A 15,562-nucleotide genomic window follows, 5' to 3' on the forward strand; every position below is an offset into this window, starting at 1 on the left:
TCTCTCTCGGCACACCAGTTCTCAAGGATTAAAATCAATGAGTGAAAAAGTTTATGCCTCTCTATTAAAACAGAAAACAGAAGATGAGACATATGAGACAACTCATCGACCAAAGAACTTCACATTCAGTCATTCAGTCAGACAAATCTGAAAAATCCTTAAAATGTAATGTTCTAAACCACTTCTTCACTAAACCCCCAAACAAATCCAGCCTCCACCCTCGTCACAAAGCAACACATTGAGTGAACTGCTCTCTGAACTGCCCCTGTAATGGGACGGCCCTCTCCATCCCTTGATTACATTTTGGGGTTCTGGTTTAAAATTTGGGTCAGTCGCTTCATATAGATGGTATTAGTTCTGTGCCGAAACTAAATGTCGAGGTCTTTATCCACACCAGATAAACGAGACTCAATCAAAAGGTTCTTTTATAATAAACACTGCTTTCATCTCACATGATGTGTACACTGTAACCATAACAACACTTTTTACATCATGGTTGGCATGGGCTAACCCACCAGCCCTGGTCTCTGAATAAAATTATTATAAATAAATAAAGATTGGCATAACTCAAAAAATAAAGGGGTTGTTGGTTTTCACTTTGACCTCAGAGGCAGAAAAAATTATTCCAGAGAATTCGAGTTGCTTTTGTGACCTGATTGTTAAAAGTTTTATAATTTTAATTTCTTGAACAAGCTAACACAGGTCTCAGGGCTTACTTTGTGTGCACGCGCGCATGTGCTTGTGTTAATGCCCCAGCTGAAAACTAGGGGAAGGTGTAGCTCAGTGGTTAAGGCATTGGACTACGGTTGGGAAGATCACAGGTTCAAATCCCACAACCACCAACTGCTCAGATGTGTAATGGGATAAAAAAAAAAATATATATAAGATAATCTCTAGATAAGAGCGTCTGTCAAATACCTGAATGTAAAACACCCCTCAGATAACGCATGTTTTATACCTCAGCCCCTCTGTTTCACTCCTCTTCCGAACACACCATATCAGTGTCTATGTAAATGAGATACTGCTGAGCCACACCAAACTAAAAAAAGGAGCAAAATTGTAGACCCGACTACACCGGAGACCCGACTCAATGTCGGAACATGACCAAAAAGTTACATTCCCGTAATTATTTAAAGAACAATTATGAGGATCTACGCCTCGCCCCGTGGCTGCAGTTTCTGGTGTGAGACTCCTTCTACCTGGAGATTCTTCTAGCTGTTCAATCAGAGTCACACATCCAGTTGGTTGATGCTCATTAAGTCTTTATTAAAATTCACATGAAGCTGAATACACAATACTGTATGATACTGAAAAGCTAACACACATCACAATATTGAATCGCTGCATACAAACATAAATATATAAATATTTGAAATGCCTTATTGTAATTAACCTGAACAACAATTTACAAATAATGAAACAGATACAAGATGTAGGCGGTTTATCGCGTAAGGAGTCTCGAGTCTCAGTTCTTTGTAACTCCCCATCATCTCCTTATGTTTTATTCCTTTTTTTATTTACTTAAAATGTTGGTTTCTATTAGCAAGCAGGTTTAACAAAGAAAAGGAATCAGTCGGGGTTGCTGCATATCTCTTTACCATGGATGTAAGGAAGTACTGAACCTCACTACAAAAGCTGCATCACACTTTTGTTGGGATCGTATCCAATCAGCTTAACACTAAGTGGCGGTTCTTCGAGGATAACGCCCATTTCCAGCAGCACGTCCCGTGGAACAGGTTGAGAGTGGCGGGAAACATACGCCTTCTCCACATTAAAATTCATGGGCGATCCAATGTAATCGGTGCATGATGGACCCGCTAAACTTGGCGCACATACCACCTCGGTTTTATAATACAGAACACCATGATTTAAACTGCAGAAATTCTCAGAAACACCTGCTTTCAAGGGGACGGTGCAGGCTCCGAGCAGGTCATCATCCCATTTGTTGTCCTCATCCCACACCTCTAGCTTTAAAGGGTCAACATCTGACAGGATGACATCACCAAGGTCGAAGGGCATAGTCCAATGGGGATTGTTGTTGTTATAGATCACTGGTGTGCGTCCGATCAACATGCTGTTTTTGTTGTAAACTTTGACATACCCGTCCGTCCCAGTCGTGTGATCTCCCCATAGCCCTGATGCCCTTAGTACAGTCACCCTGGCCCTAGCGATGCCGCGTTTGGTGGGGCAGCAGTCAGGGTTCACGCCGGGGTTATTCCTGCATGCACACAAACACGGTTCTTTAGGATTGGGTTTGTTTCCGATGCTGCATGGATCAGAGCAGTTTCTCCACAGAGATTTCTCCAGGATGAAGTCATGAATGGCTTTGCGCAGATGCTTTCGGATCGGGTTGTTGGTGGGAAGAAGCTCATGCAGGGGCTGGAGAGAGTAGGAAATCACGTCTGGGTGCATCGGCACAGACGACAGCCACTCTTTATAGGCTCCGGGGTCTTTATCTGCCGAGAAGAGGAGCTCGGGCTCTGTGGTGTGGCCTCCTGAGATCTCTGTTAATCTTAGAGAGAGAGAGAGAGAGAGAGAGATGATCTTTTGACAGAAAACATTAATTTCTTGAAGGAGCCCTGCTGGTGAGGTTAGTATTTTTGTGGGGTCAGTGTTGATGCGGGCTCGGTGTTGGTGTGCGGTCAGTGATAGTCTGGTTAAAATTTGTGTGGGGTCAGTGATGATGCAGTCAGTGTTTTGTGCTGTGTGGGTAAGGGCTCGGTGTTGGTGCGGGGTCAGTGTTGGTGGGTTTAGTGGTGCTGCAGGGTCCGTGTTGATGTAGGTGCAGTGTTGGTGGGATCAGTGTTAGTGCAGTCAGTGTTTAGTGCTGTACTAGTGTTTAGTGTAATCAGTGTAACTGTTGTGTCAGTTTTAATGAAATCATTGAGCGTGTAACTTACCGGTCATTGAAGTTGCTGGAGAAGCTGTTTTTACTCTCAGTCTTATCCTTGGCTTCATCGCAGTGCTTGGTGTTAGCGCTGCTTGTAGCTTTGCCCGACACGCTGGCAGTCGCCTCCACGTCCAGACACGTCTTTACCTCGTCAACACTTAGACCCTGCAGAGATGTCTGACACTGTCTGATACTGGTCACCGAGTGGACCTTTCCTCCCAGGGTCACCTGTCCAGCACAAAAATGTTAACTATAGCATGCTTTCCAAAACATTTATACATAAAACCATGATATTCCATACTAAAGACTTGATATTTAAGTCAAAAACAAATGCTTGTTAAGGATTAACTTGCACAACACTGTTAATACCCTTACCATCAAATTTACTTCTCTTATTAAGACTACTATTACTTTACAGAAATAATAATAATTATAATAATAATAATAATAATAATAATAATAATAATAACAATAATAATAATAATAATAATAACAATAATAATAATCATTATCATCATCATCATCATCATAGTGGACATTATAATAATAATAATTATCATGACTCCTACTATATTACTGCCATTACTATGATTAATACTGTTACTATTAATGCTATTAATAACATATGACATTTACATATAATAATAACAATAACAATAATGACATGCTGTTACTTCTATGACTACGGCTTCCCCCGCTAATCATACTATTAAAGCAGCTCTTACTGCTACTTTTAGAACTAATATTACTAGTAGTCCTACTAGGTTTATTATTATATATTTTTTATATTACTAATGTACACTTACATACTAATATATAATATAATATAATATAATATAATATAATATAATATAATATAATATAATATAATAACATTACTTTTTACTGTTAAAACTACTGTTAGTAACTATACTGTTACTAATAGTATCATAATAGTAGTACTGTATAAGATGATGCTACAATAACTGATTTTCCTGCTACTTTAATTTTAATTGGCAATATTGCAACTACTATCACTACTATTATTGCTACTATTTATAAGAGTACTACTTTTCATATTATTAACATATTACTACTAAAGCTCCTATGGATTGATTGATTGATTGATTGATTGATATTGTTATTATTATTGCTGGAATTAATACTTCTACTAGGTATGGCTATGTTTACTACAGATTTATATTTTATAGTTTAAACTATTCATATTTAATATTTAATTAATAAGTGGTAATATATCATGAATAATCTGTAAAAATGAACACACTAAATGTTTGCTCAGTTCAGTTATAAATTTGTCCTCATGTTCCTCAATGTTCATCCATAAAATGCGCCTCAGACATGTACAGAGGCTGACAATTTAGAAAATGCGGGTAAATCATTTAAATATTACATTCCTAAATATTAATTTATAAAATTTAGATTAATAGTAAAATAAAAATGATTGATGTATCCCTTCGTCATGGTGGAGACCCAGGTTTAAGCTTTCTTTCTTTTCGATATTTCAGAACTCAACATTTCCCCCAATAGCTTGTGCATCTGTTACCTTGGTGATGAAGTGTGTGCCGAAGTTGTCGATTAACTTGTAGAAACGTGGCTTGAACTGAGCACTGTACTGCTTGGGGAGATGACTCAGGGCTTGTTTAAACTCTGGATGAATTATCGGCTTGTTAGAAACCCTGTAACTGAAGATCAAACATCACAGTATAAACTCTCCATAAAAGGAACATTTTCTACTTATTGTATTAATACATGTTTATATCATGTGCTCTAATGAGTATCTAATAATATTACATGTCACAATAATTGATGTGTGTGGTATGTTGTGCACTTCAATGTCAGGCTATTCAATGAAGATCTTGTAATTATAAAACCATGCAGATGAATCATGCTGATTGATAATATAGTGAAATTAAAGCTATCCATACAGTGCAACTCAAATAATTTTTTTATGCATGATCCATACAGTTTAATTCAATGTATTTATTTGTATAGGCTTTTAACAATTAACATTGTCGCAAATCAGCTTTACACAATCAAAAGAAATGATGGACGTATCAATTGTGAATGTGTATGAATCAGAATGATAAGATTGTCCCCGATAAACAACCAAGGTTGCTTTGATTAAGGGCATCTGCCAAATGTATGCCATATGTAAAGGTAAACGTTTCACCATAAGCATACACAATATGTACAGTAGCTTGTGTCCCTTTAATTTACCGTCCCTTTGTTGGTGGATTTTACTTTCTAATTAAAACCTGGTTACACTGACTAAATACTAGATCAGCCACCAATATAGCATTAATACCCCAGTGTTTAAATTACCAGTCAGTGTTTAATTTACACCCTGCAGGGTTTATATTGGTCCAGTTGGACTCAGATGTACTCTGTAAGCCTGACATTATGCTCTCTAGAACCTAAACGTCTGACTTTTACTGTTTGTGATTTTAGAGTGTTCTGATGGTATTTAAAGAAGATAATATCTAACCTGTAATATCCACAGGAAACACTGTGACTGGTGAAACTAAACCTGTCCTTTTTGGTTTTCTCCATCGAATACTCGGCCAGCTTGGAGTTGCTTCCAGCCAACGTGAGTGACCCTGCACCTCTCTTCATATCGATTCCCAAATTCGCGCTCCAGTTGTTCTCTATAGAGGAGGTGCTGGCGCTGACCAGGGACTCGCTGGACTGGTAGACAGAGCTGGACACTGTCATTCTGCACTTCTGACTCGGCCTCCAGTCCACCACCGAAACCGGGAGCTTCTGCTTCTTCCTCTCCATGAAAGGGTTCTGGCACAGAATGCAGGATTTGTCCTTGAATTTCCATCTTTTCATGTCGATAACAAATGAACCTTTTCGCTGCATTTTGGTGATGTCAAAGCCTTCCCCGGCGAGGTCCGACCCCGGAGCGAAGTCTGCTTCGGCACAGTCTCGTGCCGATCCCTTTTCACATGACTGGACCAGAGGAAGGAGGACCAGGAGTAGACATGGCCACCTCAAACTAGCCAGCGCTGGAGACATTGTCATAAAGGTGTGTTTGTTGGTGCACTTGGAAGTTCTAGTGGTGTTTTTTTCCTGTAGGACAAGCAAGACACTCTAAAATCATCTGGTCTTAAATCTAGAGTAGAGTCCCGTAATACATAAGGGTTAATCTATGAGCAAAGTCCTAATACAATTTAATCACTTATTATACCCTCGAACAACAAGTTAATGATGCGCTTTTACATTGAAAGAGATGATTACTCAGGTTCATATCAATTCCCATGTTCTTACACGTTATTGTGCTCCACACAAATGCATTGAAAGTGTGTGTTTACTGATCTTTCGGGAGATGTTTAACATTTATGGAAGGAGTCTTTATTGTTAGCCCTACAGTACGTCAGAGTCAGAGGTAACGCTGTAACTTTAAACTTCGGACGTCTCGAGGACTGAGGTGATGATATAGGACTGATATGCTTGTGGTTTCTTGATAACATGACGAAGTAAACAAAGAGCGATTGGTTACTATTTATAGCAGCTATAACGTAAGTGAGAACTTGTTGTTTCACATTGTTTACAAAAAAAAAAATAACATCATGAGTGAATAAACACACAGTGGTTAATTACTTACTGCATGTTACACTGATCTAGTCTGTCTTAGACAGATGTACAGTAGATACCCGACATTACTAAAAGTACAACTGAATAAACAATAGTTATTTTGCATTTGGTTTTTAAAAAAAATAAGTTTTAATATAAAGAGTGTTAGCTTACCTGAGTTTCCCTTAAGCTTGTATCTGTCGTGTTGGTGTGTGTGCGTGCGTGTGTGTAAGATTTTTGTCTATGCTAGTGGGTGGGCTTCATTTTGGTTTCTGGGAGAAAAACCTAAATGTGGTTGTGATAAAATATGCTTGATTAGGAGAAGTAAATCACTTCTGATTGGTTAATCCTACAGTAAGCTCGGGTAAATGAGTGAGTCAGTTTTTTTGTTACTCACCCCAGTGTGCACTAGTAGCTTTTATCCTCTCTATACAGACGTCAGTGCTGAAACTATAAACACTCATGATGAGTTCACCTGTTAAGTAGCAACAACATCTCAGACCTAGAATATTTATATTAAGGTCTAAAAGATAATAAAAGAAACACCTGAAGCCTGTTTTTACATGAAATGTTTGTAATGTGACGCGTTTGGAAAGCTCTTCCCCTGGTGACCACCTTTACCCACACCCCCCCCACCCCACCCCCTCCTCCTAAAGCAGTCAAATCAAAACCACACATGTAGCTTGAGCTCATTTTCTGGAAGTCACATGGGCTTTGTGGGTGTCCTCAATGTGTGAAGCAATTTTCAGCTTGAAAGAGGCAAATGTGACTTTCATTTAAACACTTTTAGATTTTACTTTAAAGTGCTTCAGCATGGTGGATACGCTTTGCTTCAGTAAGAGTCTTATTGAGCATCAGAAAAGTCACAGCACTGCAACAATAAACAAGCGAAGTCTAAAAATAATACACAGGACCTGTAAAATTTAAATAATAATAACAACACAGTGTGTATCCTCTACTGTAATCAGGTGATAGTGGCCTGGGTTTATTCAAAAAGAGATCAGATAATCTACGTTGTCTATTATGTCAAAATTCAGCTTCCAAATGAAAAACAGGTTTTTTAAACATGAGATGCAGAGTCACACTATTCACTATGATCAGCTGTTTATTAAATATTAATCTCATTCACATCTCTATACATTAATTACCTCTGTTGAGTGACCAGCTATTTAAAATAATGCTGCTAGCTGAATTGTACATTCTACTAATCTGCTCTCCATTCTCAAGCATTTACCTCAGCACAAGTATTATTATTAGCAAAGATATGTGTTCAAAAATGGTGACCAATTGAATATAAAAACCCGAGACCACAAACCAAATGTCTCTATTCTCCAATGTCTTTTTTTTCCTTTTGCTAATTTAAGATCTTTTATGTGAATTTGTTGACTCACCAACACATACAGTATTATGGGGGTTACTTTCCTGATATTAGCATAGCATAGGTCAAGTGTAATAATCTCTTTATTTCATTTAGTTTAATGCTGTTTCATACTGTTACACCAAAATCTATTACCCTTGCTTGAATAAAAACAAACAAACATACAAAAAATAAAGAAAAGGTTGTTCTATGAGATTGAGGTTACAAGCTACACAAATGCTTAACAATCCAAAACCTGCAGCTTTACTAATGTTGCTCTGGTCGAGAGCGTTCATAGAGGAGCACTCCCTTTGCCAGGAGCGGCCTTAACGGCTACAGACATAAAGACACTGCCAGCACCGGAAGAGCGTTCATCATCACCGAGCAAGATGTGAGGAGAGCCTTCAAGAGAGTGAACACCAGGAAAGCAGCAGGACCAGACGGCATCTCAGGTCGTATTCTCAGAGCCTGCGCAGACCAGCTAGCACCTGTGTTCACTGAGATATTCAACCTCTCTTAGTTCTCTAACCCTCTCTCTAACCCTATCTCAGTCGGTGATCCCCACATGCTTCAAAGAGTCCATCATTGTTCCTGTCCCAAAGAAACCTCATCCTGCTTCTCTCAATGACTATCGCCCTGTAGCCCTCACCTCAGTAGTGATGAAGTGCTTTGAACGCCTGGTCAGAGACCTTTCTTCACTACCCGGACACACTTGACCCACCACTGTTCGCGTACCGTCCAAACCGTTCCACAGACGATGCAATCTCACATCTCCTTCACACATCACTCACTCACATGGACACTCGGAGGGGGAATTATGTTAAAATGCTCTTCATCGACTACAGCTCTGCATTTAATACCATAATTCCCTCCTCACTCACCACCAAGCTGGAGCACCTGGGACTCAGCTCATCTCTGTGTCAGTGGATCTTCAACTTCCTGACTGGCAGACCACAGGCAGTAAGGATGGGCGAACATGTCTCAGCCTCCATTACTCTTAGCACTGAAGCCCCCCAGGGTTGTGTTCTGAGCCCCTGCTGTACTTTTTGTACACCTATGACTGCGTGGCCACTACCACCTCCACCGCCGTCATCAAGTTTACTGACGACAATGTCGTGGTGGCCCTGATCATGAACAACAATGACTCCTACCTTGAGGAGATTGGAAATCTGGAGAAATGGTCCCAGAGGAACAGAGGTACAGCTGTCCAATTACAGGCCAATATCAAACCTCCCTTACCTTTATCTCTAAGATTCTCGAAAAGATAGTAGCATTAAGGGTACAGCCCTCTCGTGGCTCAGATCCGATTTGACCGAACGTTATCAGTATGTAGACTTAAATGGTGATCATTCTGCATGCTCTATAGTGAAGTTTGGTGTTCCACAAGGTTCAGTTTTAGGCCCGCTGCTTTTTTTCCCTATACATGCTTCCTCTAGGCAACATAATCCGTAAACATGGTATTAGTTTTCATTGACGACACACAGTTATATGTCTCAGCAAAACCAGGTAAGATAAACCAGCTTACTAAAGTTGAGCAATGTGTGCAGGTCATAAGAGATTGGATGCTAATTAACTTCCTTCTGCTTAATACTGATAAGACAGAAGTTCTAGTCATAGGACCGCATACAGCTAGAAGTAAGATTTTAGATCACACTGTAACTTTAGATGGCCTTTCTGTTCCATCAAGTGCAACAGTAAAAGACCTCTGTGTGATTATAGATTCCAGCCTTTCATTTGAAGCTCATGTAGATAATATTACCAGGATAGCATTCTTTCACCTCAGAAATATTGGCAAGATAAGAAATATACTGTAGCTAATGTTGGAGAAAAAATAGTTCATGCTTTTATCACCTCTACGTTGGACTATTGTAATGTCTTACTGTCTGGTTGTTCAACTAGATGCATAAACAAGCTTCAGCTAGTCCAGAATGCAGCAGCGAGAGTCCTCACTAGAACCAGAAGATACGAGCACATCACCCCTATCTTATCTTCACTTCATTGGCTCCCCGTGAAGTTTTGCATTGATTTTAAAATACTACTCTTGACATATAAAGCATTAAATGGTCTCGCGCCGCAGTATCTGAGCGAACTGCTAGTGTCTTACGATCTGCCATGCCCACTTCGATCAAAGGATGCAGGCTGCTTGTCAGTACCGCGTATTATGAAAACTAAAGCAGGGGGCGGAGCTTTTTCTTACAAATCCCCAAAGTTATAAAGTAGTCTTCAATTTAATGTTTGGGACTCAGACACAGTCTGACAACTTAAGATTAGCCTTAGGTAAAGGAGCAGATCTGGGGGACTCCTGGACGTAGAGTATTATGGTGAACTGGTATGTTTAGATGCTGTCCTCCCCACTCTCATTGATCACTCAGGTTTGTTGACGGTGAGGTGATTGTTTGCTTTACATCTCAGGGAGCCCTCTTGTCTGTGTCTACTTCTGGCTCCTACCTTTTAGTAATGATGTCATAGTTAGTCCTGCCGGAGTCTCTGCTTGCACTCTACACTAAATATACATTCACATTATACTTTATGTGACTACGACCAGACCTAACTGTTATGTCTCCTCTTCTGCTCTCCCCTCTTCTGTTCTCTCTCCCCCTCTCTCTCTTCCCTATCTTCCCCTCTCTCTCTTCCAGACTCCCTCTGCCCTCCGGACCTGTCTGACTCATCCTGGTGCCCTGCTTCTGGTTGGAGATCTTGTCGCCTGGATGCCCCGTGTGTCTCGTTGGAATGGCTTGGTGTCTGGGGACGGTTTCATTTTACCATAAAGACAGTTCTGGGCTTGACTGGTGTTGTCAGCTGTTTCTCTGAGGACTTGACTTGGCTGCGGTTGCTCGATAGTTCAAGATTGCAATTGTCTCCAATAACTAACTGGACTCCATATTTACATCAATTAACATCAACTTTTATAGCTGAACTGCCTGCCACCTAACACACTGTATAAATGCAGATCAATTCCTGCTTTCTGTCTCACACAAATGAGGATGGGTTTCCTGTTGAGTCTGGGTTCTTCCTATTACCATCTCAGGGAGTTTTTCCTTGCCACTGTCTCCCGCGGCTTTCTCATTAGGGTCAATCTGCTCATCTTGATTCATGCACACTTACATTCCATACAGACTTAAGTAATTCTTTTGATTGTGTAAAGCTGCTTTGCATCAATTACAATTGTTAAAAGCGCTATACAAATAAAATTGAATTGAATTGAATTGAACAACCTCCTTCTGAATGTCAGCAAGAAAAGGAGGTGATAGTGTACTATTGTGCAAAGCAGGAAAGGAACTACCAGACCCCAGTCATCAACAGGTGCCCAGTGGAGAGGGTGGACAGCTTTTGATACCTCTGTGTTTACATCAAGCAGGACCTATCATGGTCCTGTCACATCAACACCGTGGTGAAAAAGGTCTGGCAGCGTCTCTACCACCTAAGACGCTTGAGCTACTTTAGACTGCCCTCCAAGGTGCTCACAAATTTCTATAGAGAGCATCCTGATGGGAAACCTGGTTTGGACACAGCACCATGCAGGACAGACGAGCTCTATAGAGGGTGGTGCGATCAGCTGAGCGCATCATCCGCACGAGCTCCTTGATCTGCACTCGATCTACTGCAAGCGGTGCTGGACCAAGGCTAGGATGATAGTGAAGGACCTCAGCCATCGCAACAAGGGACTGTTCTGTTTGTTGCGCTCTGGGAAGCGATTCTGCTTCCTGAAGGCCAACACAGAGAGACTAAGGAGAAGCTTCTTCCCACAGGCGATACGGTCTCTTAATCAGTACACCACACAGGACTAATACCGTCTTTTTTTAAACATCCAACACTGACTGGGCATTCATGGCCACTTTGGACACATTCATGCACACTTGCATACTTATATTTTTATCTATGGACCACTGCACAAATCACTTTAATAAGACACTTTATCATATTTATATTTTCATCTATGGACCACTGCATAAATCACTTTTTATGCATATTTGCACACCCCAGCCATTTCAAAACTTCTAAATTTCTGTTTTTGACAAATTTCTATTTCTATTTTCTTTTCTATATTTTTATATTTGTTATATTAATATTTTGTTCTTATATTGATATTCTGTTCTTATTTGTAAAGTATATTTTATCTTGTACAGTACATTTCACGAGTTAATCTTATTTTCTAACGTATTTCTTTTATTACAGTATATTTTACTTTGTACAGCATATTTTACTAGTTAATTTTATACTTTTATACTAGTTACACTTTATAATACAGGACTCCATCATTGAAAGGTATTTACTAAAAGGTATTTACTTTTATTCCAGATTCCAGTTGAATAGTGCATGCTCCGAGAAGGTCATCCCAGTGGGTGTCTGCATCCCACACCTCCAACCTTACACTTCTAAACTTAGTCAGGTCCTTATTGTCAAAATGTAAATCCCAGTTCCAACTTGGCCAGTTGTTGTCCATGGTCATAGACGTCTGTCCAATGTAGATGTTTCCGTTGCGGAAAAACTTGACATATGCATCTGCTTCATTACCAAGGATATCTCCAAATAAACCAGTGGCTCTGATCACAGTACCCTAAGCATATTCTCTCTGAGTGGGGCAGCAGTTGAGGGCCACACCTGGGTTGTTGTGGCAGCTGCAGCTGCACGGTTCCGCAAAACTGGTCTTCACACCGGTCTTGCATGAGCTTAAGCAGGATGTAGTCCTTGAAGAGGCTCGAATGAGTATGAGATCTTAAATAATTCTTTTGTTTGTGTAAAGCTGCTTTGCGGCAATGAAAATTGCTAAAAGCGCTATACAAATAAAATTTAATTGAATTGAATTGAATAGATCACATCAGGGTAAGCAGGCACAGATGAGTTCCACTGCTCCTAGGCCTTTCGGTTAGTATTGGATGAGAAGAGCAGGTTGACATTCTGGGTGTGGCCACCAATCACACTGGTTCCCTTTTTCTGAGATGATAAAAAGTTCTTAGAATAATTATTATTAATTATTAAGATTTTAGATATGTTTCAGAGTATTTAACCAGCTGAACCAAATATTCATTTTATTTTTCAATGGTGATTTTTGTGTCATTAAGTTGATTAAAAAGAGAGAGAAAGAGAGAGAGAGAGAGAGAGAAACCTGTCACTGAGGCTGATAGCAAATCGACTACAGCTCTGCATTTAATACCATAATTCCCTCCACACTTACCACCAAGCTGGAGCACCTGGGACTCAGCTCATCCATGTGTCAGTGGATCTCCAATTTTCTGACTAGCAGACCACAGGCAGTAAGGATGGGCGGACATGTCTCAGCCTCCATCACTCTCAGTACTGGAGCCCCCCAGGGTTGTGTTCTGAGTCCCCTGCTGTACTCTCTGTGTACTCTCACAATAAAGCAAAAAACTGCACATTCCAGGGTGGCGTTTTATTGTGGGCAGTATAAGGTACACCTGTGCACTACTCATGATGTCAGATCAGCATCTTGATGTGGCACACCTGTGAGGTGGGATGGATTATCTCAGCAAAGCAGAAGTGCTCACTATCACACATTTAGACTGATTTGTGAACAATGTTTGAGAGAAATCGTAATATTGTGTATCTGGGATGAATTTTAGATCTTTAAGTCCATCTCATTAAAAATCGGAGCAGAAACAAAGGTGTTGCGTTTATATTTTTGTTGAGTGTATTTAAGTCAGCCATACCTGTAGCCTCTTGCCAATTCACCGTTGTGTTACTTCCTGTTTGTCTAAGCTGCATGTTCTCAATGCAAATTCGCTGTTTCCTCAGGACTAAGCCGTGTAACCAGAGCCGGGATTCTGTCGGTATTTCGGAGCAAATTCAAGGTCAGTGCTGGAAAGTTCCCAGCCCGTTTAATTTGTTCTTTTGTTAGTTAGTTTGTTTCTTTCCGGCTTCCGAGACATGCGCCAGCCTGCAGGTTCCGTTTGAACTTGATGCGTTTCCTTTTTTTGTTGTTGTTGGATTTGTTTGTGAACTGCTGACCCAGTGATTATAAAGACTCTACTCCGAAACCTGCATTTGTGTCCGCCCAAATGACCATAATTATTGCACATAAGAAATAATATAAACTCAAATTATTTGTTCCACAACCCAAAATAATAACTACATAAAATTTATTAACACAAAATATGAAGTAAAAGTAAAACAAATCAACCTGCACTTTAATCCCCCTTTTCATCTTACACAGTTACAATTTAATTACAAATTAACCTAAACTTTACCCTTGACACGCACATAAAGACACATACAGACACAAAATAGAATATGTTTTACACACACACAGACACACACGTGGTCACAGTGTTATAGTAAACAGGACACGCCTGCACAGATGTTGATTATACAAGATGCGCACTAAGACCCGGCAGGGGAGAGGATTACCCACAATTCCGACCCGCAAGAGAGAGAAAAACCGTTGGCCCAGATCTGATCATGTGATGCTCGGCGTCAAAACAAGAAGTGCATGCGTGATACATGATACTCGGTGCTCATAAACCAAGACTTGTTCGTTTTTCAAGTCAAAATTTATTGAAAAATCTTTGCTCGTCTTGTCGAACTCTCGCAACCCGCGTTACTCGCAATCTGAGGTTTCACTGTACACTTAAGAAAACAAAACAAAAACTCAAGACTTGGCTATAAACAGAAAATATGTTTTTTTAGCACGTAGCTTGTATGTGTTGTGTGTGTGTGGCATAGCATTAATATTTCTTGGACAGCAGAACCAAGAACATACACTAAAAATAAACCTGATGAGATAAATACAAAGATAACTCAAAAACACGGTCCTTAAATAATCCTTCCACCGACTAAGTCCCAAGACACATGGAAATGAGCCTAGGCTTGGAACACACGATGCTGGAAAACAAAGGAAGTGTCAAATTGAAAGTCAGACAACCTAAGTGATTTCTTCATGTTGTAACAGAGTCTAACTTTTGTGTCTCATTCATATTAAATCTGCCACAGATGCCTAACTGTCTTTCTTACTGTTTGGCCTCATCTTTTGTGGGACATTTTTATGCTTTTTACTTTTTACCGAGCATTATCTGTTTTCTCATTACCGTCCAACCCAACATGTCCAGGAAGCCAGAAGGATTGTTTATTATTTCTCAGCATCAATGCAAATATTTCCATCAATAAATCCTCTTTTTATTGTTTCTCTTACATTTAGGCATTTGGCAGACGCTCTTATCCAGAGCGACTTACATTTTTATCTCATTACACATCTGAGCAGTTGAGGGTTGAGGGCCTTGCTCAAGGGTCCAACAGTGGCAACTTGGTGGTTGTGGGGTTTGAACCTGGGATGTTCCGAATCGTAGTCCAATGCCTTAACCACTGAGCTACCCCTGGCCCCTGGTCTCTTGAATTCATACTGAGAACTGCCATAGAGTCTGAACATATGCACATCCAGGCCTTAATTCTTCTATCCACGGAGCTTCAAACTTTAAATGTATAGCAACTGTAGTATTTCTGCTATAAACACTGACAGCCTGCCTCTTAACTGTAGTGATAATATCTCGACTTATACCGAGTGCATTAGTGCTGAGTCTGAGGGCTTTGAACTGCTTTCTGTCTCATTTTCCAGGGCGCTGTTAGCTAACCATCCATAGAATCCATAACCAATATAATATTGTATTAAGTTCTAATATCCAGTAAATCTCATGAGATTTAATGTTGTTTGTGTTGCCTGTCTGTGAAACATACTGTAGGCAACACATTGGGAGATCTATATCCACTATTAATCATTGACAAAGATA

The 15,562-nt window shown here is 40.0% G+C and overlaps 1 protein-coding gene across 4 annotated transcripts; it reads right to left on the reverse strand.

Annotated features, from left to right (window-relative positions):
* Positions 1-1,251: 1,251 nt before the first annotated feature.
* On the reverse strand, positions 1,252-7,067 carry LOC128544628 (perforin-1-like). Of its 4 annotated transcripts, none has more exons than XM_053514867.1 (6): positions 6,864-7,066; positions 6,641-6,751; positions 5,376-5,898; positions 4,434-4,572; positions 2,901-3,118; positions 1,252-2,512 (listed from the first exon to the last, which is right to left on the reverse strand). In XM_053514867.1, the coding sequence occupies exons 3-6, from the start codon at positions 5,750-5,752 to the stop codon at positions 1,627-1,629; spliced, it is 1,620 nt and encodes a 539-aa protein (XP_053370842.1). In that variant the 5' UTR covers positions 5,753-5,898; positions 6,641-6,751; positions 6,864-7,066; the 3' UTR covers positions 1,252-1,626. The 4 variants fall into 4 exon arrangements, with proteins under 4 accessions (XP_053370842.1, XP_053370839.1, XP_053370841.1 ...); XM_053514864.1 differs by having other exon boundaries at positions 5,376-5,962; XM_053514866.1 differs by lacking the exon at positions 6,641-6,751 and having other exon boundaries at positions 5,376-5,962; positions 6,864-7,067.
* Between the last annotated feature and the right edge of the window lie 8,495 nt (positions 7,068-15,562).

Source organism: Clarias gariepinus, chromosome 16 (assembly GCF_024256425.1).
Source record: "Clarias gariepinus isolate MV-2021 ecotype Netherlands chromosome 16, CGAR_prim_01v2, whole genome shotgun sequence".
NCBI lineage: Eukaryota > Metazoa > Chordata > Actinopteri > Siluriformes > Clariidae > Clarias > Clarias gariepinus.